The sequence below is a fragment of the Helianthus annuus genome, chromosome 11 (genome assembly GCF_002127325.2).
Source record: "Helianthus annuus cultivar XRQ/B chromosome 11, HanXRQr2.0-SUNRISE, whole genome shotgun sequence".
Taxonomy (NCBI): domain Eukaryota; kingdom Viridiplantae; phylum Streptophyta; class Magnoliopsida; order Asterales; family Asteraceae; genus Helianthus; species Helianthus annuus.
The window spans coordinates 10,092,923-10,120,206 of record NC_035443.2 but is presented as its reverse complement, the minus strand read 5'-3'; the positions used below and the strand labels follow the sequence as shown (position 1 = coordinate 10,120,206).

The 27,284-nt window shown below is 35.6% G+C and overlaps 2 protein-coding genes and 2 long non-coding RNA genes across 9 annotated transcripts; 3 read left to right on the top strand and 1 right to left on the bottom strand.

Annotated features, from left to right (window-relative positions):
- Positions 1 to 2,520: 2,520 nt before the first annotated feature.
- LOC110889534 (inactive protein RESTRICTED TEV MOVEMENT 2) lies at positions 2,521 to 3,804 on the top strand. The gene is made up of 2 exons (XM_022137079.2): positions 2,521 to 2,759; positions 2,840 to 3,804. Exons 1-2 carry the CDS (start codon positions 2,615 to 2,617, stop codon positions 3,673 to 3,675), a joined length of 981 nt encoding a protein of 326 aa, XP_021992771.1. The 5' UTR covers positions 2,521 to 2,614; the 3' UTR covers positions 3,676 to 3,804.
- A 515-nt stretch (positions 3,805 to 4,319) lies between these two features.
- LOC110889533 (protein ABHD11) lies at positions 4,320 to 13,022 on the bottom strand. 2 transcript variants are annotated; one of them, XM_022137077.2, is made up of 13 exons: positions 12,622 to 13,022; positions 11,338 to 11,472; positions 11,217 to 11,243; positions 10,920 to 11,010; positions 9,330 to 9,373; positions 8,681 to 8,779; positions 8,385 to 8,442; positions 8,241 to 8,293; positions 7,999 to 8,100; positions 7,762 to 7,827; positions 6,216 to 6,334; positions 5,965 to 6,136; positions 4,320 to 4,609 (listed from the first exon to the last, which is right to left on the bottom strand). In XM_022137077.2, the coding sequence occupies exons 1-13, from the start codon at positions 12,754 to 12,756 to the stop codon at positions 4,547 to 4,549; spliced, it is 1,164 nt and encodes a 387-aa protein (XP_021992769.1). In that variant the 5' UTR covers positions 12,757 to 13,022; the 3' UTR covers positions 4,320 to 4,546. The 2 variants fall into 2 exon arrangements, with proteins under 2 accessions (XP_021992769.1, XP_035835482.1); XM_035979589.1 differs by having other exon boundaries at positions 11,338 to 11,478; positions 12,622 to 13,017.
- A 2,233-nt stretch (positions 13,023 to 15,255) lies between these two features.
- Positions 15,256 to 19,043, top strand: LOC110889532. The gene is made up of 3 exons (XR_004871999.1): positions 15,256 to 15,536; positions 15,904 to 18,011; positions 18,427 to 19,043. It is a non-coding gene; the product is annotated as an uncharacterized LOC110889532 (long non-coding RNA).
- Positions 19,044 to 20,132: 1,089 nt separating this feature from the next.
- Positions 20,133 to 22,567, top strand: LOC110889531. Of its 5 annotated transcripts, none has more exons than XR_002563647.2 (5): positions 20,133 to 20,476; positions 21,165 to 21,218; positions 21,533 to 21,617; positions 21,718 to 22,108; positions 22,236 to 22,567. It is a non-coding gene; the product is annotated as an uncharacterized LOC110889531 (long non-coding RNA). The 5 variants fall into 5 exon arrangements; XR_002563646.2 differs by adding an exon at positions 20,621 to 20,716 and having other exon boundaries at positions 20,135 to 20,476; positions 21,718 to 22,567; XR_002563648.2 differs by having other exon boundaries at positions 20,142 to 20,476; positions 21,718 to 21,855; positions 21,928 to 22,567.
- The last annotated feature ends 4,717 nt before the right edge of the window (positions 22,568 to 27,284 follow it).

The window sequence follows — 27,284 nt, the reverse complement described above, 5'->3', positions numbered from 1 at the left end:
CACATTATTGTAAATTACGGGAATTTATCCCTAAATTATAAAACGGGCAGTTTAAATTATTAAAAGATCCTGTTTTAAAAGTCTTCCGCTGTCGCCTAAATTAAATACCACGGGATTTCTGTCCCGCGGCTCCTGAAACGGGTCAAACCGGGTCGGGGGCCGTGACACAAGTACCAAAGGTACAAGTGGCAGAGCAGTGGCCAATAAGCGTCCAACAGGTTGTATCCGATCATGCTGCAGGATAGACAATCGTACATGAGACAAAAAGGTACATAAGGACGCACACATGGCACCAATCAACGTGCACCGAGCACTGCTCCACGATCTCCACTTAGCTGCTGATGACAGACCAGACAACAAGGATAATTGTCAAGACACATGGATCCATTCAGCACGGGTACCCTCTCGCCTAGAATCACCAACAATCGTGGCAGAGGGAACAGAATGGATATTCCTTGTTGTCGACTACAGGCCCAGGGCCCGTCAACTCATCTCCTTCACAAACCACCTCGGCTATTATAACAACCCTCAAAAACAATCGAAAAACTGAACCCGCGTAACATTAATTTTAACAAAAAAAATGAAAAATCAAAATTTTATTACCTGTCACGGTCGCGCCAGGCTTAGGGTGGGTCGGTCACAGGGCGCGACGGCCCTTTGCTTGCCGGAAACGTTTGTCGACATGTGTCGTCACATGTGTCAAGCCTAGGTGTCAACGAGGCAACCCTAGCCGTAGCTAGGGTGCCCTCGCGGGGCGCAAAAGGACCCCCTTGGGCGGGTCGCGGGGCACGAGAGACCCCCAGAAATCGTATAAATAGAGCAGTTCAGCAGCATTTCAATTCGTTCAGTTCTTTCTTTTCTCTCTATACTTTCACACGAAATTTACAGTTAAAATACCCCCTAAATCACGAAGCTCTGCCCCGTTGTAACTGTTTTAACCACTGATCACTGGTTCGATACCCTATCCGATTGATCTGGAACCCAGCAACTGATGTCAAAGCGCTGGCTGATTAGGGCTATGCTTTGTAAACTAAGTTGGGGTTCTGTCTCGTGACGTATTGATAAAATTGAATTGGGTTATTATACTAACACGCGTGCATTGTATATTTTTAATAGGAACTCAAGAAAATTAGCAGAAAATATTTCCAAGAAGCCTGTAGAAATACCTAAGTTTACAATGTGAGTCATTCTCTTTTTCTCACAGTTTGTGAGTCATTATTTAAAATGGTTTAAAAAACCCTAAATGTTTATTAACTATACCTATAGTGATTAAGTTTTTGTGTTCTACAATTATCATCGGTATGTGGGGGTTTTGTATACATTACTTGACACTCGTTAATATTAGACAAAGAGTTAGCCAATAATTAGCATGACCACAAGCACGGGGGAAATGATGCCCCAGTAGCACTACTGTATTGAGAAATTGATAGATATAAACAAATATAAAAACTCTTGATGTTGTAAAGTATAACAATGTGTCTTTCTATAAAATGGAATGTACTCGCCAGTATTTTTTGCTGATAAAATATTTTTAAAACGCGTTTCAGGTAACTTGATGTGAAGCTACTAGAAGCCAGTTATCGAGCACTGAAGGCTTAAATAAAGTGGCTATAAATTACCTGAATAAAAGCATAAGTTATATTTTCAGCAAGTTAGGGTTTACCCCTATAAAAATATTATAAAAACATTATATGGGTTTTTATCCCATTTGTTTAATATAAAACTTTGGTGTTTTGCAAACTCTGAATTCATTTCCTAACTACGATCCTAATGTTTTAATTCCTCTGTCAAATTAATAAACACCGATATCACCGGCTAGCTGTCTCGCGGCGCCCGCTCTCAGGGTGGGGTCGAGGACTGCGACAGCTGTAAATAGTCAACTCCACCCTCTCTTGTTATTTAACATCTACATATTAGCATGAGATTAGCCAAACAAATTAGCCGATTACAACATTTTGTCTGACACATTTTTAACATTTGTATATTAGCATGAGATTTTGTGTGACCCATTTTTTTTATGTTTGCCACTACGTAGATTCTAATTTGGTGATGCCTTTAGGTAAAATTAAATAAAATGTCTATTTTTACCCTCTTATATACGTATAGAGATATAGAGTTATAGTCTTACTTCTCTACGTAACAGAGCATTTTCAAAAGATGAAATCACGTAGAGGACAGTTGTAATCGAGGTCTTTATATTTTATATTTAATGATTATATGATTTTATCATCATTTCCATTTTTGTATGACCCACGTACAAAAAAAATTCTGTATATTCGCCATTGTCATGTACCAACAGATTGCTTCGTGGATAATGATCCTATGGGCTAGCTTTGTTCGTTGGGTCAAGTGAATTGTAGGAAAGGTCAACCAACAAAAGCATTCAACTAAACTCCCAAACAAGAATACATACCCACTACATCAAGCAAGCTTTTGGAACACCTTCACCTACAAGCAAACATAACTAACCCCTAAGTCCTGACTTTTAACATATCCTTCATACATACACACACATATATATATAACCTGTTTACCTTCTGTGAGTACATACAAAGCATCTGTCTCTTTCAACAACACATCGAATCCGAAATCAAATATTTGACACATCAGAAAAATGGCAATGAGAGGAAGGGGTGGTGGTAGGGGTGGTCCTAATCCCAACCGTCCACCTCGAGTGAACCGTGTGTACGAACAGTTCAAGCCCATGTCTGAATGGAGACAAGAAGATGGTTATGACACTCTTCTTGTGTATCTCCCTGGTAAATTCATCAACTTCGTATGATTTTTGTTAAGTTAGATTACATTTTTTGAACTTTGATCGAGTTTGAAATCTTTGCAGGCTTTCAAAAGGAGTATATTAAGGTTGCGACGGAAGAGTTGAACATTGTTAGAGTTCGTGGAGAGCGTTTGGTAGCGGAAAACAAATGGAGTCGGTTTCAGGAAGATTATCGAGTTCCTGAAAACTGTGAAATGAGAGGTATTCGTGCAAAATTCGATGGCGGAATACTAACAATTACAATGCCTAGAAAGATCGTCAATGCACCACCGCCGCCGCCACCTACTGTCACTACCTCGGCTCGGGTTGCCCCTAAAACAGTAGAACGACCACAAAAGCCTAAAGAAGAACCGACGGATAAGAAACCAGATAAACCTCAAACCAGGCGTGTAGAGGACAACACTTTGCCACCACCAACACCAAAGCCCACATCTTCATCGGCACCGATAATAGAACGACCACAGAAGCCTAACGCAGAACCAAAGGAAACGAAAACCAGTCGTTTAGAGGACCACACTTTGCCACAACCACCAAAGCCCACATCTTCGTCGGCACCAACCAAACAACCACCATCAAAACTTGCACCAGAAGCGAAGGATGCTGTAAGGGACAGATTTGAACATGATGTTATTGAAAAGCCCGTTGTTAGTGAAAAGACGAATTTGGCCGAAGGAAAAGAAACTATGCTCAAAGAGGAAACAAAGAGGGGTATCGAGGGTACCAAGGGAAAACCGAACAATTCAGGAGTAGTTAGTGGCGGTTTACAGGGCATAGTTGCGAGGAGAGGGATTAAAGAAGATAGGAAGTTGCTGGTGAATGTGGGTGTGGGTGTTCTGATGATCGTTGCACTTGGAGTTCATGTGTCCTACACCATGGGGCTCATCGGCAAAGGGGAGTAGTTTCATCATGTATTATGTATATATAACTATATATATGCTTGTTATAATGTTGTGAATTTGAGGTTACTTTAAAAAGTTTATCGTACCCTGTAAATTTATTAAAGAAACGTTTCTTATACGTTTAATCCATTGACCCGTCTTACTTCTATAATTATTTTTGAAAGAAATTAAAAACGAATTGGGTCAGCGAGTCAAATGAATTAAAAATAAAATGGGTCAAACGTGTATAGATGATCAAGAATACGAAAGTATCAAGTTAAGTTAACTACGCAACATTGTTTAAAACTCGGTCAGCCAAGGCTTGACTGGTTATAGATTGGAGTTACCATTAGCGTAGACCAAAGATCGGACCGAGCAATCAGGCTGGTTCAGGACACCGGTTCAGCCAGTCTACACCCCGTTTTCGATGCCCCTATGTAGCCAGGCTTTGACATCAAACCGTGGGTTCCAAATCCTTCCTCGGATACTCCTAGACAATCTTCTTTCACGAGGTCTTCTCTTCTCTATAGGACAATTGCATTGCATCCGATTAGTAACAAAATGAGCGGTCAGACATAATATGACGAATAACAGGTCAAAACAGATTGAATACACCAATAAACACATTCTGTTAAATATTTATAGAAACTATAAATACGGTTATAAAAACGTAAACTGTTAAAATAATAATCTAACTTATTTGAATAAAATGATTCATCAAGTAAACATCTAATAGACACTATAATCGTTGACCTCCAGTTTAGCTGAGCTGTGACCTTATAACACAGAGGATTTGAGAATAAAAATGTAAAAATGTTGCATGAGAAACCATGACACAAGAATTTAGGATGGGGATCTAAAAACTTAAATGGCCAAACCAAGTTTATTGAATTCACACTCCTTCAAATGAAAACGACAAAATCTTGAATAGCCCGTCTGGATTATCAGCATGTACCTGAAAACAAAATCATATTGTCGATTTTAATAAAAGCAGCGGTAGATGCGAAGAGACTACCATGTTTGTTGAGATGTTTAAAACGAATCATTATCATCGTAGCTATAATAATATATATTTTAACTCAATTATAATAACTATTCATGTGGATTCTTTTCTTTCTTTTTCATATCAACATATTTTTATAAATATTGTGTTCAGAAGACCAGCAGAAATGACTTAGAAACACTTATACTTACAAGTACACCTGGCAAAATCAACCAATGTGAAACATTACAAACATAATATTATCAATGGTCAAATGAGTCATAAGAACATATTAATACTTATTCATGCATTAGTAGTTACCAATTTAGCACAGTGTAGTAGTGAATTATTTACCATTCATCGAGGTATTTTATAAAAGAGTAAAATGTCATTTTCGTCCCTGGGGTTTGGCCACTTTTGCTACTTACATCCAAATGTTTGTTTTTTCGAATCCAGATCCAAAAGGTTTGAAATCCTTCCATTTTCATCCGACTCGTTAACTCCATCCATTTTTCTCCGTTAAATGAGGAGCATTTCTGTCTTTTTAGACATTTTTTTAATAAAATAACAAATAACAAACACTATAAGAAATAAAGATCCACCTTAGTTGACTTTCTCCCCACCCAAACCCTTTAATCATCACAAAAAAATGTCTTAAAAAGACGAAAATACCCATGACTTAACATTAAAAAATGGATGGAGTTAACAAGTCAGATGAAAATGACAAGATTTCAAACCTTTTGGATCCGGATGCGGAAAAACAAACCTTTGGATGAAAGTCGCAAAAATAGCCAGGGAAGAAATTGGCATTTTACTCTTATGAAAAGACTTGTAAGATGTAATCATCACAATACTCATTTATTGAACATGGGTAAGGATAGTGTAAAAAGGGCCTAAAGTGTGAGAAGTGTATTATAATACTATATATAATACTATATAACACCATATAAACACCGTATAACAATATGTAACACCATATAATACCATATAACACTATGTAACACTATATATCATTATATAACAAATATAACACTATACATCTATCATAGACATGCTATCAGACAACCTATAGTGTTATATTTGTTATATAATGATATATAGTGTTACATAGTGTTGTATGGTATTATATGGTGTTACATATTGTTATACGGTGTTTATATGGTGTTATATAGTATTATATATAGTGTTATAATACACTTCTCACACTTTGAGCACTTTTTACAAGATCCTCTACCTATTGAAACATACGCCATATTAATATTATATTAAGATTAATTTATTATAACTATCAGACAGTGGGAAAATAAAATGTGAGCAAGAAAACATACCCAGTGGCCAGCATCTTCTAGAACATGCATTTCAACTCCACCTGCCTCCTGAGAAGCTTGCTCCTCAGCTGCATGTATCCTCTGCAGATCTCCAAGCGCCCATCTGTGCAAGCTTCTTTCTGCTTTTAGAAAATTTACATGTACACCTCGAGGAACATCTTCGACCACACCCCTGCATCCGATCAACTTATAGTTAGATGGTTATTCATTTACAAACTTTTTTTCTGAAGATTACTATCAGGATAAAGTACCATAAATTTGTATCTTCATAAGATTGATACATTTCAGCAATTCCATCAAGGTTGAATATCCATGAAAATCCAGAAGATGAATTAGAACGGTTAGTCTGTCGGAGATTTGTAACAACCCACTGCAATGAGAAGAAGAAAATAAAATTGTGTTATATATATAGTTTGGTATTTAAATAAGAAAGATTATCAGCCAGGGGGATATTATAAATGGCAGTTCTAAATATCAAGAGACAGATATAGTTATTATCAACCAGAAGAGTATTATTTGCAAAGAAGCGCTGCAATATTTGTCTAACCCTCTTTCATACTAATATACATGCTCAAGTTATCCTATCTTATCCTGGGCATCTGCTAGCCTTCAAAGTTCAAAGTATACTTGCATATAGAGAGAGACTAGGGATCATGTGATCATGTGAGATGTGAGAACACGTCTTAAGGTGAGAACACCGCGCACCTTCACGAAACTTTTTTTATTTTTTATTTTTAATCAGTATTTTTTGTGAATGTCATAATTTTCGAAACTGGTTTCGGATATTCTTTTTTTATGTAATCTACACAACATTTTGCTGTGAAGGTTTCATGAATATTTTTTTAACAAAACCAACTTTCACAACTGTGAAAAGGTAAGTATTGCAAAAAAAAAAAAAAAAAAAAAAAAAAAAAAAAAAAAAAAAAAAACAGAATATATATACCCACACACACATACTAGAGCCTAGAGGGGTGCCCGCGTGATGCGGTGGGAACACGGACACCGGTAATCACGTAACATGTTAATTTTTGTAAATAAAAAAACCTATAAAATACTAATATACTATACTCAAATTAAAGAGAATAAAATGCTCGTTTTGATGGGGTAATTTTTTTATAAAAAAATATAAACGTATGAAAGATTATAGCCGTTTAAAAATCGTGGGGGGAAGTTGGTTTCATTGTCAACAATATGTTTTAACGGATTGTGCCATATGTTTTGTAAGTTGTAATTATATAAACTCTTAATATTATGTAAAATTACCTTTTTGTCCTTATATGTATTATAATATAGTGTGTGTGTGTGTTTATAAAAGGAGTGTCCTGAATGTGTAAAGCCCGTTTTAAGGTTCACAAGCGCGCGCCGGAAAGATATGTGGCCATGAAAGGCGAAGGAAGGCTAGAATGACAACAGACGTCTATTATTGACGCACGCACATGCGCGCACACACACACACACTCATGAATATGTATTAATGTATATTTGCAATATTAACCAAAACAAATAAGATACTTTAACATATAAATAAAAATATGAACTATCTAATGACGCAACACAAAACATCTTGGCTTTTGGAATGAAGGTAGTGCGAAAGTAAATTCATGTAAGAAAAACATGACGCAACACAAAACATCTTGGCTTTTGGAATGAAGGTAGTGCGAAAGTAAATTCATGTAAGAAAAACCTAGCATTATTTGTAAAAGCCTTCCATCTTTACACCAAAAAATTCAATCTCTAAACCAGAAAAAAAAAACGACAAAAAAACACAAGTTATAGTATTTGTCTCAAAAGAATTACCTGTGCTACATCGTTTGAAAACCCCTCACGTACCAGAGCGTTGATGACCTCCCTTTTTGATACGACCTTCCTTGAAAAAAGACATACAGAAGTTAAAATTGTAGAGGTTAACAAGAGGATAATATTTTGTAAACACAACACAAGTATGTATCTGCGTAAGAATGTGAATATGTGATCATGGAACAAAATCAAGTAATAAATTAGCATGACCAAAAACAGTCTCTTCATTCAACACACCTCATTTGGAAATGCATTTAGAAAACTAATCAATTCAGCAGGATGATCATCTCCATCTCTACCTGCTCGAACCTTTCCAGGTGTAGCATCCAAAACCCAAACCTTAAGAAACGACAAACAAAAACGTAGTAAGTACAGAATTCTACGTGAAGATCGTTCTACATTACTGATTTCACATCAGTAATACAAAGTTGTCCACACATTTTAATATGGTTTGGCCATGTAAAGATATGTATACTTACCCTGACAGGCCGTGCAAGTGGCTTCGCAGCTTGGTCAACCATGCTTAGTGCAACTGGATCAGAAATTAGTGCTGTTAATGATACGGTACCATTTTTGCATAGAAAATACGAGAATTTGTAAGGTTGTAATTATGTTTGTGTTACCTTTCCCACCAAAGCTATGACCAATTATGACCCGTGGTATCACTCTAAGATGACCAAGCTACTCCAGATGAAACAAGAAAAATAAAGTCAATCTAACTTTTCTTTCAATAAATAAACAGGAAATTTGACTAGAGCATATGTTTTCAAACTAGCTTCAGTTCATAAACAAATCTCTTATAGGAAAATATTGAAGTATATACAATACACTCAGAAATCTACAACAGTTTTAAAAAAAAAAATTTGTGTGCGTGCAAACACACACACGTGTGTTTATAATCTGAAAACTGAGTGCTCACCAGCTTTAGAACATCAAGAGCAGCTGAGGCAACAGTATGAGGTCCTCTCTTTTTGATAGACGCTGAATCACCATGACAGCGCAGGTCAACCAAGAGAAACTGTAAACAAGAATAATAAACTAGATCAGAAGTGTGAATTAGAGATTAAAAAAAAGTATCAGTTTCATATACTTGGTAAATGCGGAAACGGTGACTTCGCTATTAACATTGATAATTTCTATAGATGACAACCTATTTACTTATAACTGGTCAAATTAGGTTTTGTTTTGTCGCTAACGGGACAACTCGGTAAACTTAAAGAAAAAATAGCTGATATTTCATTTGAATTTTCCCCCACTTTGATTATTTCCTGACTTCCTTCCCCGCTGGACCGGTTTTAAAGAATCGCTTGCACACAAAGCATGTAACTGTATGTGCATGTGCATATTTCTCACCTCTGATAGTATCATATTACCCTTTGTTTAAATTTTGGGTGTCACATAAGTTTCTTTCTAACTTCAAAGTAGTAACAATTTTTTGAGGTTGTACAAAAGTCATAAGAAAAGGTGGAGCAGAAAACATTAACCGTCGCTTTACCTATAATAACTACTATGTAAGAAATTTCCAAAACTAAGAATAAATTGTAATTGTAGAATGGAGATTAACTAACCTGCCAGTTTGGAAATTCCTTAGCTAATCTCCGAGCAAATGTTCCTGATATACACAGTAGAGAGCATCAATCAGACTTCCGATCAGGCTAGGTAGAAGAGTAGAACTCAAGGGAAAACTAGAACAAATGAACAGACATAATAAAGTCATATGTCTATATTCATACCTACTTGATTATCTTTATCAAAATTATATACAAGTACAGCAGAATTACTATTTCCCCAAAAATTTCTCTTATTTCTTCCTAGGTAAAGCCTGGTATTATTAGCCCAGGTTTAGAAATTAAAAAAGAAAAAGAACGAGAAATATAAACATAAAAAGATATAAAAAAATAAAGGGTAACTAAAGATACGTGCATAGCCCAATATCTTGATGATTCTACAACCCCTGCTGGCTGCTGCCACATAATACTCATGGCAGCAAACCAGTGACTACCCTTATACTATTTACATATCTTCCTCAAGGAACTGATATATCAGATAGAACCAGTTTCCTTACAGCTATTCATCAACTGAACTTTAGGCAGAATTATGTATAGGTGGCAATATAGACCTATTTACTTATAAATGATCAAATCGGTTATGTTTTGTCTATAACGAATCAGATGGTTAAAACTAAAGGAGTTAACTAGGAAGCGAGTCAAGTGGCCAAAAGTTACAATCCATAGTGTTTCAAACTTGGTTTTAAAACGCACGCATAATGTGTGATGCGCCCGATACGCTGTCGCTGATGAGAGCGCATTGCCACAGCTGATGCGTTGCGATCACGTGATGCAAGAATATTGCGCTGATTTCGCATAACGCGCTCCGATGCACACAACATTGTTGTGTTTTTTTCTAGATTTTATGAAATAGGTTGAGTCTTTTCAGTAATTAATATCTTATTATGCCTGATTTGGACCATTATGGTTCCTAAACACTTTTTGTGGTTCGATAAACATTTTAGTATGCTTGATTTGAACCAAAAACACAACTCTTATCTTCTTATTACATTAGTTTTTTAGTTTAAGTATGTTTTTATAAGTCTATGTATAAATAATATTTTAGTATTTTTTTTTATGAAGAGCGGATCGCATACATGATGCGCTCGCATCGCGCATCAGATTTTTGGACCAAACGCATCGAAGCGCATCACGCAATTTAAAACCAAGGTTTCAAATAGTTAAAAACCGTGAATAATTTATTAAAAATAGCCAACAAAACATAGCCCAAGCTGATTGTGTCCCATTAACCAAAGGTTGTGGGATCAAACCTCGTCACAACTCACAAGTGTGTGTGTGTGAGTTATTTGTCGTAAGCAAGGTTAGATTATCATTATCATTAAAATATAAATTAATATAGTTTATGTTTATATATCTATAGAATTTAAATAAATGGATGAAAAAAGTTTGTGGCTCCACCCATCCCACCCATTTTGCCACCTCAGACATTTGAACTGGATTAATGCAGCGTATGATCTGTAAGAGACTAGTAGAAGAGACAACATACACAACGAAAGAAGTATGTCTACATCTTGTGCCATCTTCTGACACTAGATTGAGTAAATCACTGGCATGACTACATTACACTTTACAGCATATACATTTACTCACCCCAGTTCTTCCTGCTACCTAAAATGCCATGCAAAAGAACAGCTGTTGGTGGGCATGGTACTGATCTGTCTGCAATGTAACTCCATCTAACCTGTGCACAGGATGTGAGATGCGAAGTCAAACACAAGCATAAAAGATTGATGTGATTAAAGACAATTGTGAGTTTATGACAACTTTCAACAAGCATGAAAACATACACCGATACACACATGTTTTTCCTATACGCTTAAGTAAAACATATAAAGAACAGTATTATAGTTACATTAACAAGAAGACATAGAAGTCGATAGAACTTACAAGAGGTCCTTGAACAAGATCATAAGCCTGGAAAAGAAATAAGCAATAGTGTTAGTGTACTTGCAGCAAAAACCTTCTCCGAGATGTGCATATTAACTCTTTCACAAGGCATCAACATTACCAATATTTCAGATGGCGTTAATATGGCATCCCGTCTACCAAGACTCTCATCTACTAATGTCATCTGAATGCTCGACCTTGTGGATCGCCTCCTTGACCTACCCTTAGCTGACAACCGGATGCATAATGTCCCACTCTACAGCTAGGAAACAAAAGTTATAAATTCCAATAGGTAATAACTGTAGATGGTAGTATAGTACTAAAACTACATTATATGATTCACAATAGCATACAAATCATACAGACTAGTTTACACATATCATCTGGATTTCCCTATAACCATATGTCAAACAATTATCTTATTGTATCTTCATATGAAACCTCAACATATGTATTAAGTATTTTAAAGATGAAACCTAACCCTATTCTAGGTTTCTTCTTAGTGTTGGGTTCGTAAGCCTTGTGAGCCTTACATGGGCTTACCTTGGGGAGCAAGTTGGCTAAACCCTAATTAGTCTCTACTCCCTATAAGTATAAACATAATCTATGTACCTGTAACTTGATTATCATCTCAGTAAAGAATATCCTACTTGTCACGCATGCACGATATGTCATTTTAGACAATTTCTATAACACTTCATGTTCGTATTCGTGTGTGCTTGATCCTAACACTTAGATCAAGGAAACTATAACACGCGGCATTGGGGATCAGATTTCTATATCCTCTTTAGGCAATTTATTAATATATTCTGTTTGTTCCTTAAACCATCTCACGGCCATTTGATCTTCCTAAATAATTCATCATAAGATTGCTACATATTAAGTTCATTAAAACTGAAACTGTTGAGGTAAATCTGTAACAAATTCCACTGAATAACATAAAAGTAATTTGAATCCACCATTAAAACAACAAAACTCTACAGACAGATCGCAAACAAATATACATTTCGGTGCATATTAATGTCATTAAAACTGAAATTGTTGAGGCAAATTAGTAACAAACTCCACTAAATAACACAAAAGCAATTCAAATCCGCCATTAAAACAACAAAATTCTACAATAACTCACAAACAAACAAACAAGCAGACATTTCAGTGCATATTAACTTCATTGAAACTGAAGTTATCGAGGTAAATTCGTCACAAATTCCACTGAATCACATAAAAGTAATCCGAATCAGCAATTGAAACAACAAAATTCTACAATAACTCACAAACAAACAAACAGATAGACATTTCAGTGCATATAACTTCATCAAAACTGAAATTGTTGAGGTAAATTCGTTACAATTAAATCGTAAACAAAGATACATTTCAAAGCATATTAATTAGTACAGCGAAGTACCTGAGAAAAAAGCCTTGAATTACATGGCAGCTTACAGTTAATCACCGAATTAGGTCTAAAATGTGACCTAATTTGAACCGATGATACTTCGGTGTACTGTCTACAGACTGAGAAATTCAAAGCCGCTGTTGACATTTGGAACTGATCATATAGGGATTGAGGTGAGTTGTTTTATTCTCTGATCTGCGATGAATATGTAAGAATGGAGTGAGGAAATAGGGAGAGATAAAATTTGGTGGAGGATACGATGGAGGATTCTGGTGAAGAAGACAATGTGAAGGGAGATTCAGGTGGACGGAGGTATCGATGCAAAAGGTGGAGGCGATTGTTGTTGAAACTTGAATGTGTGTGTGGCTTCAAGTCCACGTTTTCTCGTGCAGTCGTGGTCGCTACCAGTCGCTTTGCGAATAATATTTGCTATTTAATAATTTTGTGTAAGAGTTCTATTCCAGAGTTAGCTTAAAAAAAAAAAAAAAATTCTTTTCCTCGTTTCTTTTCAAATCGGAAGTTTTTTCAAATCTGAAGTTTGTTTTCAAATCGGAAAGATAGAAAAGTGTGAGGATCAAATAGGAAGTTTATTTTGCTTAGAAAGTATAGGAAGTAATAGGATTAGAACATATGACAAACTCTAAAATGGTATTTTAGTCAATTTTATCTTTATCTTCTTCCTTCTTCTTCCCAATAACATCAAAATTCAAAACCCACCATATTCAAGCATTTCTTCACTTTTTATCTCAATAATCACTACATTATAGTACGATTTTCGTCACCAATCAATGATTCAAACACCCAATCTCGTTTTTCCGGTAATTTTGAAGATAATCACTCGATCCGTTCGGTTCGATCTCTGATAAGTGTTTCAATCATTCAAATTTCATCAATCGTTGAAGAAACCGACTTCGATCCATGTAAGAAATTCTTAAATATCATTTTTATTATCTGGGTTTTTGATTTACTCATTGCATTTTACGATCTTGACGGGGGTCCAAAGGGCAGAGCCCTGGCTGGGGTTTAGAAATTGCTTTAATAAAAATGCATCAGAAAATTTAATTTTCTGTAAATTGTCTCTGGAAAACTTCATTCGTAGACAGTCTTTTGATCTCCTACTTCCTGGTTCAGACAATTCACAGACAAAACTATTGTCCTGGTTCAATGCGTTTTAGAGATAAAACATTTTCTTTGGTGTTTTAAGGTCATTGCGTTTTAGAACTAATACATTTTTATGTGTTTTCTGGCCATTGCGTTTTAGAAAAACACATTTTTGAAGTGTTTTTAGTCATTGCGTTTTAGGTAAAACACATTTTTATATGTTTTCAGTCCATTGCGTTTTAGAGAGAACACTTTCTTTTGTTTTTTTAAGTCATTGCGTTTTAGAAAGTAGACATTTTTAAGTGTTTTCTGGCCATTACGTTTTATAAATAATACATTTTTTTGTGTTTTTGGTGCATTGCGTTTTAGGTAAAACACATTTTTATGTGTTTTCAATCCATTGTGTTTTATAAAACAGACATTTTAAGTGTTTTCTGGCCATTGCGTTTTAGAAATAAGACATTTCTTTGTGTTTTTTGTGCATTACGTTTTAGATAAAACACATTTTTATGTGAAACACATTTTTATGTGTTTTCAGTCCATTGCGTTTTATAAAGTACACTTTCTTTTGTGTTTTTAGGCTATTGCATTTTATAAATAAGACATTTCTTTGTGTTTTCTGGCCATTGCGTTTTAAAAATAAGACATTTCTTTGTGTTTTTGGTGCATTGCGTTTTAGAAAAATGTCATTTTTTAGAGTTTTTTTTCATTGCGTTATACGCAACTGGGTTTAAAAAAATCGAAAATATAGCAATAGTATAATCGTTTTAAAGATAAAAAAAACGCTCGTTTTTTTGGTGCAATTTTTATGAAAAAAAATAATGTCGTACGAAAGAGTTATTAACGTTTAAAAACTGGAGGGAAAATGGAGGAGAGAAACTATTGTCTTGGATTGACTAGAATGCCCCTAAACAAACTCACGCGCCTCTTTTATTCCCTTCAATTTCACTCATTTAATCTTAGCCCTTGATTAACTAAATGGATGGTCAAGATTACTTCCTAGCCTTCTTAGCCAAATAAATTTCCTATTATATTCTAACCCAGATAAAAAAAAACTAAAGAATTTAGTTTAGTTTTAGTTTTCCTTTCATTTCCTTCCTTAAATGAAACTTGGAAAAAAAGACATGTTTTATTTTTCTTTCTTTTCCTTCCTTAAATGAAACTCTAAAAACACAAGATATTTTTACTTTCTTTTTGTTTCTTTTCTTTTCCTTCCTTGAATGATATCCGGATAGTTGAGTTTTTTTCCCATAGTAGTGTGGGGGGGGGGGAATATTTACCAAAATAGTGTTGATACAAAAATATTTACCGAAATAGTGTTTTTAAGTTTTGTTTCTTTTTCACTCCTAACCTTATTGTATAAATCTAATTTCTTTAAATAATTTTTTTTGAAAGGTGAACTTCATTAAAAAAACTAACCAAGGCGAGCTTCTCCAAGATAATTATCTATAATCTATTCTATAATATACTATATAAAGCATCTCCTATGTCCACAAATGTAATTTCCATCACATTTTTTAAGATGGCATACCAAAAGCTAGAACAAATTTCTATAATTTTACACTTTTCTTCCTTTTCTACCCTTATAGAAACCAGAACTGATGATTGAATGGTTTAAGCGAATTGAAGACGTCCCCTTCGTTTCCACTCCCATCCCCTCTTTAATCTCCATTACAACCTGGAACCCTAGCAAAGTTCAATTCACGCTCTCTCCAATCTCATTTTTTTCTCTCCATCTGGAACCCTAGCCTCCTCTATCCCTCTCGATTTGGATGACGAATAACTGGAGATGTAGAACACCGATTTGAAGAAACCCTAACCGATTTGTAGGTTTATTCCTGTTCTTGTTCTGGATCTTGTTTCAGTTCTTGTTGTTCAAATATTGTTATAGAATCTGTTAATTTTTTGTAACATGTGAATCACACACACAAATCGATTAAAATTAACAGATACAACGCTCACTATCTTCTCGCAAACGCCAGTCATTCTCATAGCCTCCAAAAGACAACCTTTCAGCTTCACATGTATGCTATAAACACACACGCACATGAATGGAGTCATGGAGACCGTGTTGAATTTCTGTTGCGGCATAAATCTTTTAACTTTGAATTTTATACTAATTCTGTCTATTAATATTGTAGGTTATTATTATCTATCATTTTCTAGAACTAATTATGACTATTAATAGTGTAGTCTCGTGTTTTGATTGGCATGATGACGGGTCAACTATGGTCGGATGATTGTGACCATATATGTCAACAAATATGCTCTTCTCTGGTTGAGTCTTGTATTGCAAGTACTCTTCATTTCCATCTATTGAGCTGGCTCACCAATATAGTTGTTGAGGTGCGTGGCATTGCGTGTTCCTACGAGTTCAGCATGTTTTTTTAATTTTGAGGTTAAGGTGGTCTTAAAGGTGTTAGACAAGTCATTCTAACCTGGGCCGATCTGTTATAAGTTGGTACGCTTTTTTTAGTTACTTAATTTAAGCTCTGTTTTTATAGTTGTTTGTTTTAGCTGCAGCATAGGGTCTGGTTTTATCGTTGGCATGTGCCTTCTTTCTATTGGCGTTACGTTTGTGCTTTATGAGAATCCGCATGTTAATTTGTTTTTGTTCAGGTACGTTACGTGTGATTTGGTTTCCGACATTTGCTTTTTTTTTGTTTGTTTGCTTATTACAGTATTAGCTGTCAGTCGATGAGTTTGATGTTACTACACTGAGGAGTGAAGTGGTTAGGGGTTGTTGCTCCTTTTCTTTGCTTACAAATTTATCTGAGCTAATGAAGGTTTTGTATTTAAGGATAAGTTAGTCTCATGAGAAGATATATTGTCAGTCGATGAGTTTGACAAACCATATTGTTGCTGTAATGATGTAAATCTTTTAATAAAGTCGATGTAAGAGGTTCTGCATTCAAATTCAACATGCCCCCTTTTTGCTTATTTTTTTATTTTACCCATTTGAAATACAACACAACCCAATTGCCCCATTCTAGGGATGGCAATCAAACCCGAACCCGCTGGGTAAACCCGAAACCCGACACATTTGGGACGGGTTTGGGGTCGGTTAATTGGGTTTGGGACGAGTTTGGGAATAGTTTTTATTTTTTTCGTGGGGTTGGGACGGGTTTGGGATTTAGTGATATACCCGTTTACCCGACCCAATTACCCGATAAAGTGTACTCGTTTACCCGATTGTATACCCGATATAATTTCTTTTATATTATTAAATATGTGTATATATGATACATCCATGTTTTACACATATAGATATTCTATTCCGTATACATTATAGTTATTTGATATATATTTTTATAATGACAGTACAAAATGTAACCGGTTAGTAGTTACCCGATAAATACCCAATGGGTTTTGAGGTGAGTATACCCAACGAGTAATCTTTTTAAATTAACGGGTTTACCCGAAACCCGCGGGTATACCCGATACCCGATGGGTATTTACCCGCTAGAAACCCGACGGGTTTTGGGACGGGTTTGGGACAAGCTTATCTAACCGGGTTTGGGTTTGGGATTACCTAAACCCGTCCCAAACCCGACCCATTGCCATCCCTACCCCATTCAAGTATATGTGTCCAAGTTGCCACCTATTTAAATAAGCCATTGAACTGAATTTCAAAAAATGCAATGTGGTTTGTTTTTATTTGGGAAATTTGGTGATATGTGTATGTGGGTATATGAATCATATATTTACTTTATCTGAACGGGTCAAATGATTGACGGATTAAAAAAGGGGTTGTGAAGCTATAGATATTTTACAAAAAAAAAATGATTAATATGATGATTATTATTTATGATTCTTGAAATTAGATAGCGATTTTCACGCCTGTAAAGTCAATTGTAATAGCTTAGCTGCCTGCTAAGTTTTGTCTTTGTTTGTTTTATAAAGTTTCTCTTATATATAACAAATTTGGGTGCTAAGCTACACTACACCTAATTTTTTATGTATGATAATTTTCTATTGCACCCCTTAGTTGTTAATATATAATTCATACGGCCTCTTAAGTTTATTTATTTATTTTTTGTTATGGAAGAAATTGGTACTAGAGGATACGAACGAGTGTAAGGAACCGAAATTGAAATTCTGGTGATGGAGGTTTCAGTTCCACGTGGAACCGTTTGTCGGAATAGAGATGAAGGCGTTACGATATCCGACACCGGTTAGAGAAAACGATTTAACTCTCCAGATAACGTTTCTCATATCAGGTGTGCCAGTAATGAGTTATCCGTCTTTGATTGTCGATGGCAATTATTAACATTCAATTAGAGCAAAGGTGGTGGTGGAAGGTAATTTTTAAACTTGAAGCCTCATTTGATTTGCACACTAGGTGTTCAATTTAAGGCTCATTTGATTTTTTTTTAAATAGCTTTCAATTTAATTACAGTTTTTTTGTGAATGATCTTTTACTACTTGATCTCTGAACAACTTTCCTAACAAAGTAACAAGTAGATATTAACTCTTATAAATTTGAGGCCTAATGGTTTGCTAAGATTTGTATGAAATTTAAAAGAATTGTGGTACTATTTTATATGAAGGTTGCATTGCCGCCTCTGGTGATATTTGAAGACTTGGTTTCTGTTTATATTTTCAAAGTGATCATGTGTGTGTGGTTTATATTTTCTGTTTATAAGATGTTCAAACCACCTCCCAAATTATTTTGAGTCTGCATTCAATAAGTGATTATAACTTGTTTTGAATCAGCAACATGTAGCAGCTTCTTGTTGAATTCTTGACTAGAAATCATGAGCCGTGGTGTCAGCAGTGGATGGGGACAGAGTTCACTTGACTACCTCTTCAGAAGTGATGAGCCAAAACCCACTACTAGAAAGATAGAGGTGGTGGCTAGAGCTCCGGAAGAGCATGAGCCACTACCTAAGCCTACAGCCGTTGTATACTAGCCAAATGATACAAACGGATTCTTGATTCCTACCAGGATCCATGGTGGCTAATAACTTCTATCAGACCTGATGGTCAGAAGACTGGCAACTTCCTCACTGTATGATTTATCATTTTTAGAAACTTAAATTATGACTTTATGTTATGTATATTTATGATTGTTTACATGTTCTGGTTATGTGCATGATCGACCCTCAACTAAGGTTCATGCAGCACTAGGTGCTGGTCCTTCTTAAGGTTATTTGTTTAGTGGTGGTGATAGCAATTGAAACCATATTGAGCTGTTTGATGTCATTTTAGACTTTGGTTATGGTGTCAACAAATTCTGCTTTCGTTTTCTTGGTGCTTATTGACTTTTAGATTTGTAATATGTATTTTTTTATTGTATTATATCAATCATTCCAACTTTCCCCTTATTATTATTTGGTTTAAATGTTATTTTGTTAATGCCAGTGTTTTATTAATTAAGTCCCTAATGTGCCTTTCATAATGTAACATAGAAACAGAAAGATTGCGATTATGATCACATTCATACAACCCAAGACGTTGCAAAATCACTATGAACATACATGAAAGAGCATGAAAAAGCACTATTTAAATTATAAATAAGTTCCAATATGGGGTTAGGAATTAAATTTGCAGTGTCTTTAGTTGCAGTTCATGCATTTGTCATGTTCAATTCCTAAGACGATTTTCTACCTCCTGAGGCCTGCACGTTAATCCTTTTAGAAATACACTTTCAATATTAAACTAAAAGTGAAAAACATTTGTGTTTCACAAATACTTAAATAGTGTCGATTATGGTGGACACACATAATCAAAATAATTTGTAATGTTTTGACCTTCATCACCCCGTCAATGTGTATATGCACTTCGCATTGTATCTTATAACCCGGTATTTACATAAACAATCGATGTTTACAACACCTGCTACATCTTCACATGTGTAAATTACTGACCCCGCCGCAATGTGTGAGTTCCCCGCTAGTTTCTTTAAATAAATCTTTTTCACTCCTACCATGATTAAATAATTATTGATTTAATCACGGTATTCGATCTCTCACTAACTTATTTATTATCAAGTATCTTACAAAAAATATCTTTTTTATAAAACTTATTCTAAAAATCTACATTTAATACTTTAAAAATCTAAAAGTCTATATTTAATACAAATAACGGTGATCCTAATAACTCCAGTTATGTATTAAAATTGTGTATTTGATTAAAAAAAACTGAAAATCACTCAAATCTATATACATATATTGTTGAAACTCCTTTCGATTATGTTTTTTATACATAACATAGTAGAGTAACTTATTCTTTTAAAGCTTGTTTATTTTTTTAATAACCCATTTTGTTGTATGCATATTTTTTTTAAATAAAGTTCTCGAACAAACGACTGAATTGGTAGGTTCGAATTTAATCCTTACCTCATATATATCTATAAATTCTAATAAAGCAAAACAAGATGAGGCCCCATGTCAGTAACTTAAGCCCATCATGCCACGTGGCAATGTGATATTCCTCATGATTGATTTTAAGTGGCAATTGTTCTACTATCTTTTCCCTCACACGCTCCTATTCTTTCATCTGCTCCCCTTCAAACCCTAATAGTCATCTACTCTTTGGCGATTTTTCAGAAAACCCTAAATCTCATCCCGTCGCTTTTTCTTATCCTCATAAACCATGTTGCTCACTCCCTTAACCTAAACCTAAATCGACTTCATCTTCTCTTATTTGACCTTTTCAGAAGACAATATAGGAAAATCCAACAGCCCAACTGTGTTTCTCCTCCGTCCCGTCCCGTCCCGTCCCGTCTGGCAACCGATTCTTCTCACCAACAACTTTGACACAGGTAATTTGATCCTTTTTTCCTCACTTGAACCAGATTTCAGTTTTAGGGTATAAAGAATGCAAGCATTAATCATGTGGTTCTTCCATTATTGTTGACTCTTCTTATGTTTTGATTGATTATGAGTCTATTCGTTTGGGTTTTTAGGTCTGTATTTGGGAGTTCCCTACAGAACGCATATTTCATTCGTTGAACACCAATTTCTTTCAAAACTGGGTTTTATCATGAGGTTTCTTTTAGCTGGTAAAGTTTTAGATTTTACTCTCTTGGTTGTTTGGTTCCCTTTGTTTGTTAATTCCATCTAATATCTTTTTCTATTAACTATTTTCAAAAATATAATCTCGCAATTATGTGCATAAGGTTTTATTTATAAATGTTTTATAAGCTCTTTGGTTATGACTTTTTTTAATACACATCTATACAATAAATTGCACATTTGTGATTATGTTTTTATCTAGAAATGGGAACATGATATGTGAATATGTCAGAAGACACAACATGTTAAACTATTATTTTTATTATAGAGACCGAAGTTTGTAGACTGAATTTTAAGTTATTGAAGTGTTCTAGGATCCTATTCTTATATTACTTTAATAGCTACTTGATTGTCTCAAGATTAAATATCTTAATCTCTAAAATGTACTCCATTTTAGCTAATGCAGCCCGAATGTTTAAAATACATGTTTTATAGGTTCGCCGGTGATGGGGGTGATGTGATTTTTGATTCGTTGTGGGTTTCACACAGGTAAACTATCGATTTATATAGTTTCAAATTGTGTTTTCTTTGATTAATTGGTTGATTTTGAAACTTTATATAGATCATACGCATTAATATATGCAATGGGTATGTTTTTTTTGCTTCGAAATCCTCTGTCTCAGGATTAATTTGTGAAATGTTTGTGATTTTTTATGGTTTTATGGTGAACTCTTTTTAACCTCAAAATGCATGTCTACCACTGTTGGTTCTTATGGGTACATTACACCAGGTATCATCATATAATCCTGGCTTCAAAAAATAGCAACAAGTTTATGTTTTTACTGACATGAGTTTTCTTTCAGATTGACTAAGAAGGTATCTTTTATGTTGCAAGATATGCATACACACCAAAGGTATTGCAATATATTAAGAACAAGGGTTACAAAGGTATTGCATTCTTTTAAATTGATTAGCAACTATGCAGCCTTTTTTTTTTTTTTGTTATAATGCTATGAAATAACTTGTGGTTCATCTTTTTAATTGATAGGAAAATAGCTTTAAAAGTAGAAAAAATGAAGATGATTTAGGCTAAAAGATATATTTTGGTGTGTGTTTGAACCGAGACTTCTTTTTATTCAATTGTTCCGAATTCCGATGAGTTTCCGGCGGTCCATCCGACGAAAGGGTAGGTAGTTCTATTGTCTTAGATTTCTCCTAAAATTTATAAACCATAAATCTGATACTAATGTCTTAACAGGTGAGCATCTTCTTTGATTTTACAAAACTTGATTTATTTTGTAGTATATTTATGTGCATTTTGCAGTAACACTTCAATTGAGGATGACATTGAGAAAACTTGGTTTAAATGCTTTTTTGTTTTATATGGATAGAAATCTTCTATCATTTATAAAACATGAACAAAGGTGGCAAGATTCAAGGTGAGGTCATTTTTTTTCATATTTTATTTGTTAATTTCATGCATTTATATATGACAAATGAATACATGATGTCTGATGTGAACATGTTCCATGAAATGCCTCTGGATATTTTTTCTTCCTTTGGAAGCTTACCAATGCTCATTGAATGATTATAACCATCAAGGATGTTGCAAAGAAGATGTTCAATAAGATACGAGAGTTGGATGAGTGACAATTGATGTTCGTTTATCCTCTGCTCCTTCATAATCGCTCAACACACCTAAAACTCTCAATTTTGCCTTCGAGTGTCAATTTGTGAGAACAGTTACACTAAAACTAGTTTTATCCAGATTAAAATAAAAACTTAACATAGCCCTTGTAATATTTAGAATATTCAATAACCTATAATCGGGACGTTATATTCAATAACCTATAATCAAGACGTTACATTCAATAACCTATAATCAGAACGTTAGAGTCTCTCTCTCCTATCAACCCTCGCGCTTATGACATCCATGACACTGCATACAGTCTCTACTAAAAAAGATGCAAACTCAAGGAAAGAATCACAAACAAACGTAACACCTCGAAATTTTGCGTCCAATAAAGTATTGACACGTGTCATAAGTTTGCACGTGGTAATAAATACTACAAAAGGATTAAAGTTGACAAACATTGAAACTATGTGAATTCGAGGGTTTGAAATGTCAACAAGGGATAAATATACTGTACAGTAACCCTAAATGATGCTCGTACCTTCAAACGAATGTATCATGGATCATACGGAGCGAAATGTAGAAGAAAGTGAGAGATTACAAACTGCAGGGGTTAAATGTATCAACATGTTTAAGTTATACCTCTGAGTGACCCTTTAACAAACCCGAGACTTTGTAACAGTAAATTACGCTCACTAGAATATATAATATAAATTTCGCAAGGTTCCGTTTTAAAACAGGAAAGTTATGATCAGATTCGTATGCGAAGGGTTAAAAGCGTCAAACTTTGAAAGTTATGACTTTTCGGGTAATAATAAATTAACCAAGGGTTAATAAGTTGGGTAAAAGTTCCGAGGCCCTTATTCGTAAATAAAAGAGGCCCAAAACGCAAAATTACCCCTTCGAATCGCCAAAGGCCAACAGTAATAATTGAAAAGATTTGAAAAATCTTTTTAACAGGTCTCAGGCGGGCCGCGTAAAGGTTGCAAAGGACCTTACGCGGGCCACATTGTCAGTAAAGATATGGGCTCTGACATTAGGATTCAGGCGACCCGCGTAAAGGTTACCTGATCATTAACGCGGGCCGCGTCAGCCCCCCAGATGCAGATAATTCGGACAGAAGCACTGTTGAGTGTTTTAACCGACTTATTGAGCAATAATGAGAGCATGGGCGCCCCCTAAACGTCCCCTAGCACTCAGGGACACTTGTTGATGATATAGAAACACTTGTAGGCATGTGTGGCAATGATCTAAGGTGCCTAAACTAGTATAAAAGGGCCTTAAGTTGCAACATTGTTCTTCACACCTTCAACTGCTTTCTTGATCACTTCTGGAGCTCAAGCACTCTCTCTTAGCATCCCTGGTCGTGCATAGGACTCTTGTAAGTATGCTCCACCCTTTCTTAGTTAAGTTCTGCTTAGATATAGCTTAAAAGTCAATCCGTCGTAATTAACGATGGACTTAACAGTTATATGTTGGTAATTATGTGGGCTTTAAACCCTTAAAAGGGCACCCTCTGATTCCCACTCTAACTAGTCCAAATGTCGAGTCAAGCTTGCTTAGAAAAAGTCAACAAAATGCTAATTTTCGATTTAATGCATAATCAGTAATGTAGATGGCGTGTAACCTGTTTTAACACTCATACAACATGATAATAAGTATTATAAGTGGTCTAAGCTTGTTTGATCCGACCATTTACTATTTTGACCCGGTTCGGAACCGAAAGTAGCAAAGCTTTGACTTCTGCTTTGACTTCAGTTCTGACCCGTTATGGTATGATTTAGATATACCTTAGGACTCTCTTAGGACCAGGTTACATGATGGTATAACCCTCTGTGGCCGGTTCGTTGTTTATCCGAGTCTTTCGCACATTTCCGTTAAAAGCTCAAAAGTTGACCATAACGCCCTTTTTACTTTAAAACGAGATTTTTGGACATTTGAAAGGACAATAACCTTAGTTACTGATTTCTAAACATGTCCCTAAAATTTCATGTCAATCCGAGGTCTAGAATAGGAGTTATGCTAAATAGCGCAATTACGGAAACTTTAGTAATTAAACGACGCAATTAGCATAAAGCCTATCTAAACCCAAATTACGACACCAAACCTTTTATACACTGATGTAAAATAATATTTTGGGATTTTTAAAGATTTTTAATTATTTTTTTTAACCTGCTCATAACCTACGGTTATGGCATTGATTCGGTAAATACCGAATATACCCTTTTCGGACATAACTTGAGTTCTACATGGTATTTTGACCCGATTCCAGTTGCTACTGATTTCAAATAATAAATAAAGTATTTTGAACTTTATAAACTGTTCGGAAAACTCAGATTTTCTGTAGAACTCGGAAACCTCTTTTATAATCTTTAAAATAACCGAAATACCCCTACGGGGCGTATATTGGAATTAAACTCGTTATGGGCATAATGGAAGGTATCCTACTGATACCACAACCTCTTTAGAGCATTTTGACCTAGGAAACCTGTGTAGGACACTTACGGTTACCCGTTACACCATTTGCGCGTCCGGTTCGGTTTATGTAACTAGTGTACATAAATTAGCCGAAACGGGTCAAACCTTGTCGTTTTTATCTCAAAATCCAGAGTGTGGTTATTATACCCATATAAAACAAGTGTTCAAACTTGTTGGGTCCAAACCACGTTCCATTCCCGGTTTTCGCCTTTCACGCGATTAAACCGTATTTATCCTTTGAAACTGACCGGTCTAAGCTAAGGCTAAATTAAAGACCCGTTAGGATTCTAATAGGTTGTTATAAACCTTCGTTCCAGAATAGGAGACCAGTAAAAGATACTTGCATTTGTTTGATTGAGGATTATTACTTGCTCAGGTAAATACTTTTAACTTATTTTCCGTTATACGGGCTTGGGTTACGGTATATAAAAAATACCGCTTGGTCGGGCAATTGACCCCAACTCATTAGTAGTTGGGTATTATCAATGTGACCCGTTTAAATTTTTTTTTTGTTGGCCTTACGCCTTTGGGAGCTTAATGCCCATGTCCCGGATATCCTTGGCATCATTTTACGAAATGGCCACGACCTCGACACGCGGGTGTAGGCGTACACCCGACAATGTGTTTATATTATTAAAGGTATAACCGTTGGCTTTCCCGCCACGACTTTATGCTATATGGCGTGTCTATTAACCTTAAACCCGACACGACCCGGACGACTGAACGCATAGTGAACATGTAATTCTTTTACAAGATTTAATTTATAAATTATCCCAAGTTATAAAGAGTTTGTGCCTTGTGCATTCAAATCAATTTTATTAAACCTTTTTCAAAAGTGTCGGTTGAATGTATTTACCAGTGTAAACTGACGTATTTTCCCCAAAAGATTAAATGCAGGTTCTACACGAAATAGGCTGGCCACTCCTTAGCATCGTTAGAGTCTCGCAAGCTTGGGATGCCACTATCTGTTGAACAATATTTCTATTTTTATTTTGATCCCCTGTGGGTTTATTTCGACTACTTGTGATACTTGGATATTACATTCGATAGTTGAAATATATCTATCTTTATGCTTCCGCTGTGGATTTAAATATTGTGTGGTTGACTATATTGTTGCCAACTACGTTACGGTAATCCCCCACCGGGCCCACCGGTGAAACACGTGGAAATCGGGGTGTGACAACAAACGAGCATTACACTTGTCAGACCAAGAGTTTAAGAGCGTGAAGAGATATAGGGGGTGTTTTTTTTCTGAAAAGCTCTTCTTGTCCTCTTATGTCTGCGCCGCGCAGACCACGCGCAGACGTATGGGTCTGCAAATTGTTTCTTTTCTTGAAGACATTTCATTAAAAAAGTTATGTGCGTCCTCTTTTTGGTGCAGATGTGGGATGACCTCTTCTAACCTCTTCTTGTTCCCAAACCCAAACATAACAAGAAACCCTAGCCTCATCTCATCCACCCCTCTCCTCATGCTTCCGCCTCCCCTCCCCGCCGTCAACCCCTCTACCTCCACCACCCTCCTACCGCCGCCACCCTCCTACCGCCGCCACCCTCCTACCGCCGACAACCCTTCACATGCGGCTATGCCGTGGTCGGAGGACGAGGAAGACTCATAATTTTGTTGGACTTTTGATGTGGTTTTCGATGTCAGACTTCTGGTTTGTTTAAAAACGGAACAGGTCCGGAAACTATAGAGAGTGTGAACCATTTGGTGGTTGCTTTTGGTGTTGGGAGGTGTATTCGATCTGACGACAAAGCGAAGAAAATGAAAAGTCAAGGAAAATGTTTGTGAACAAGTCTTGAAGCATGTTGTACAAGCTGTAAATTTAACACCCCGTGTTTTCGAATGTCAAAGTCAAAGTCAAAGTCCAAGTCAAGTTTGACTTCTTTGACTGTAATTAGTCTATTTTATGTTTTATTTGTATTATGTGTGGAGTAAGTGTTGTTAATCAGGAGAATCGAAGTAATCGGATGTTTAATCAATGCGAAACGCTTTTCGACTATGAATAGTAGGAAGTAATAATGCGATAAAGTTAATCAATCAATAATCAAGCTAATCGAATCATCAATCGAACTCGAGACTCGAATTACGCAGCTTTGGTGTTATTATACGTGTGTGTGTGCCTTATGTGTTACCTGTGCATGTTTACCTTATGTTATGTGTAGTGATCAATCGAATCGATCAAATCAAAACTCGAAACTCAATCGAACTCAATCGAAATCGAAATCGAATATGGAATGTAGATGCTTGTATGTAGATATAGTGGTTGTGATTAAAAGTAATTTGAATAGGAAACTCTATCGTACTCGTATCGTCTTCAATCGAAATCGAAATATCAGAAATCGTCGCACCGAACACTCGAAACAGGCTGTGGATCGATCAGGCTCCTAGCCGATCGAACAACCCAACCGATCGGACAGACTGTCCGATCGAGCAGGCTGTCCGATCGGGATGCATGGCCGATCGGCCAGCCCTTTCCACTTTTGGAAGCCTATAAATAGGT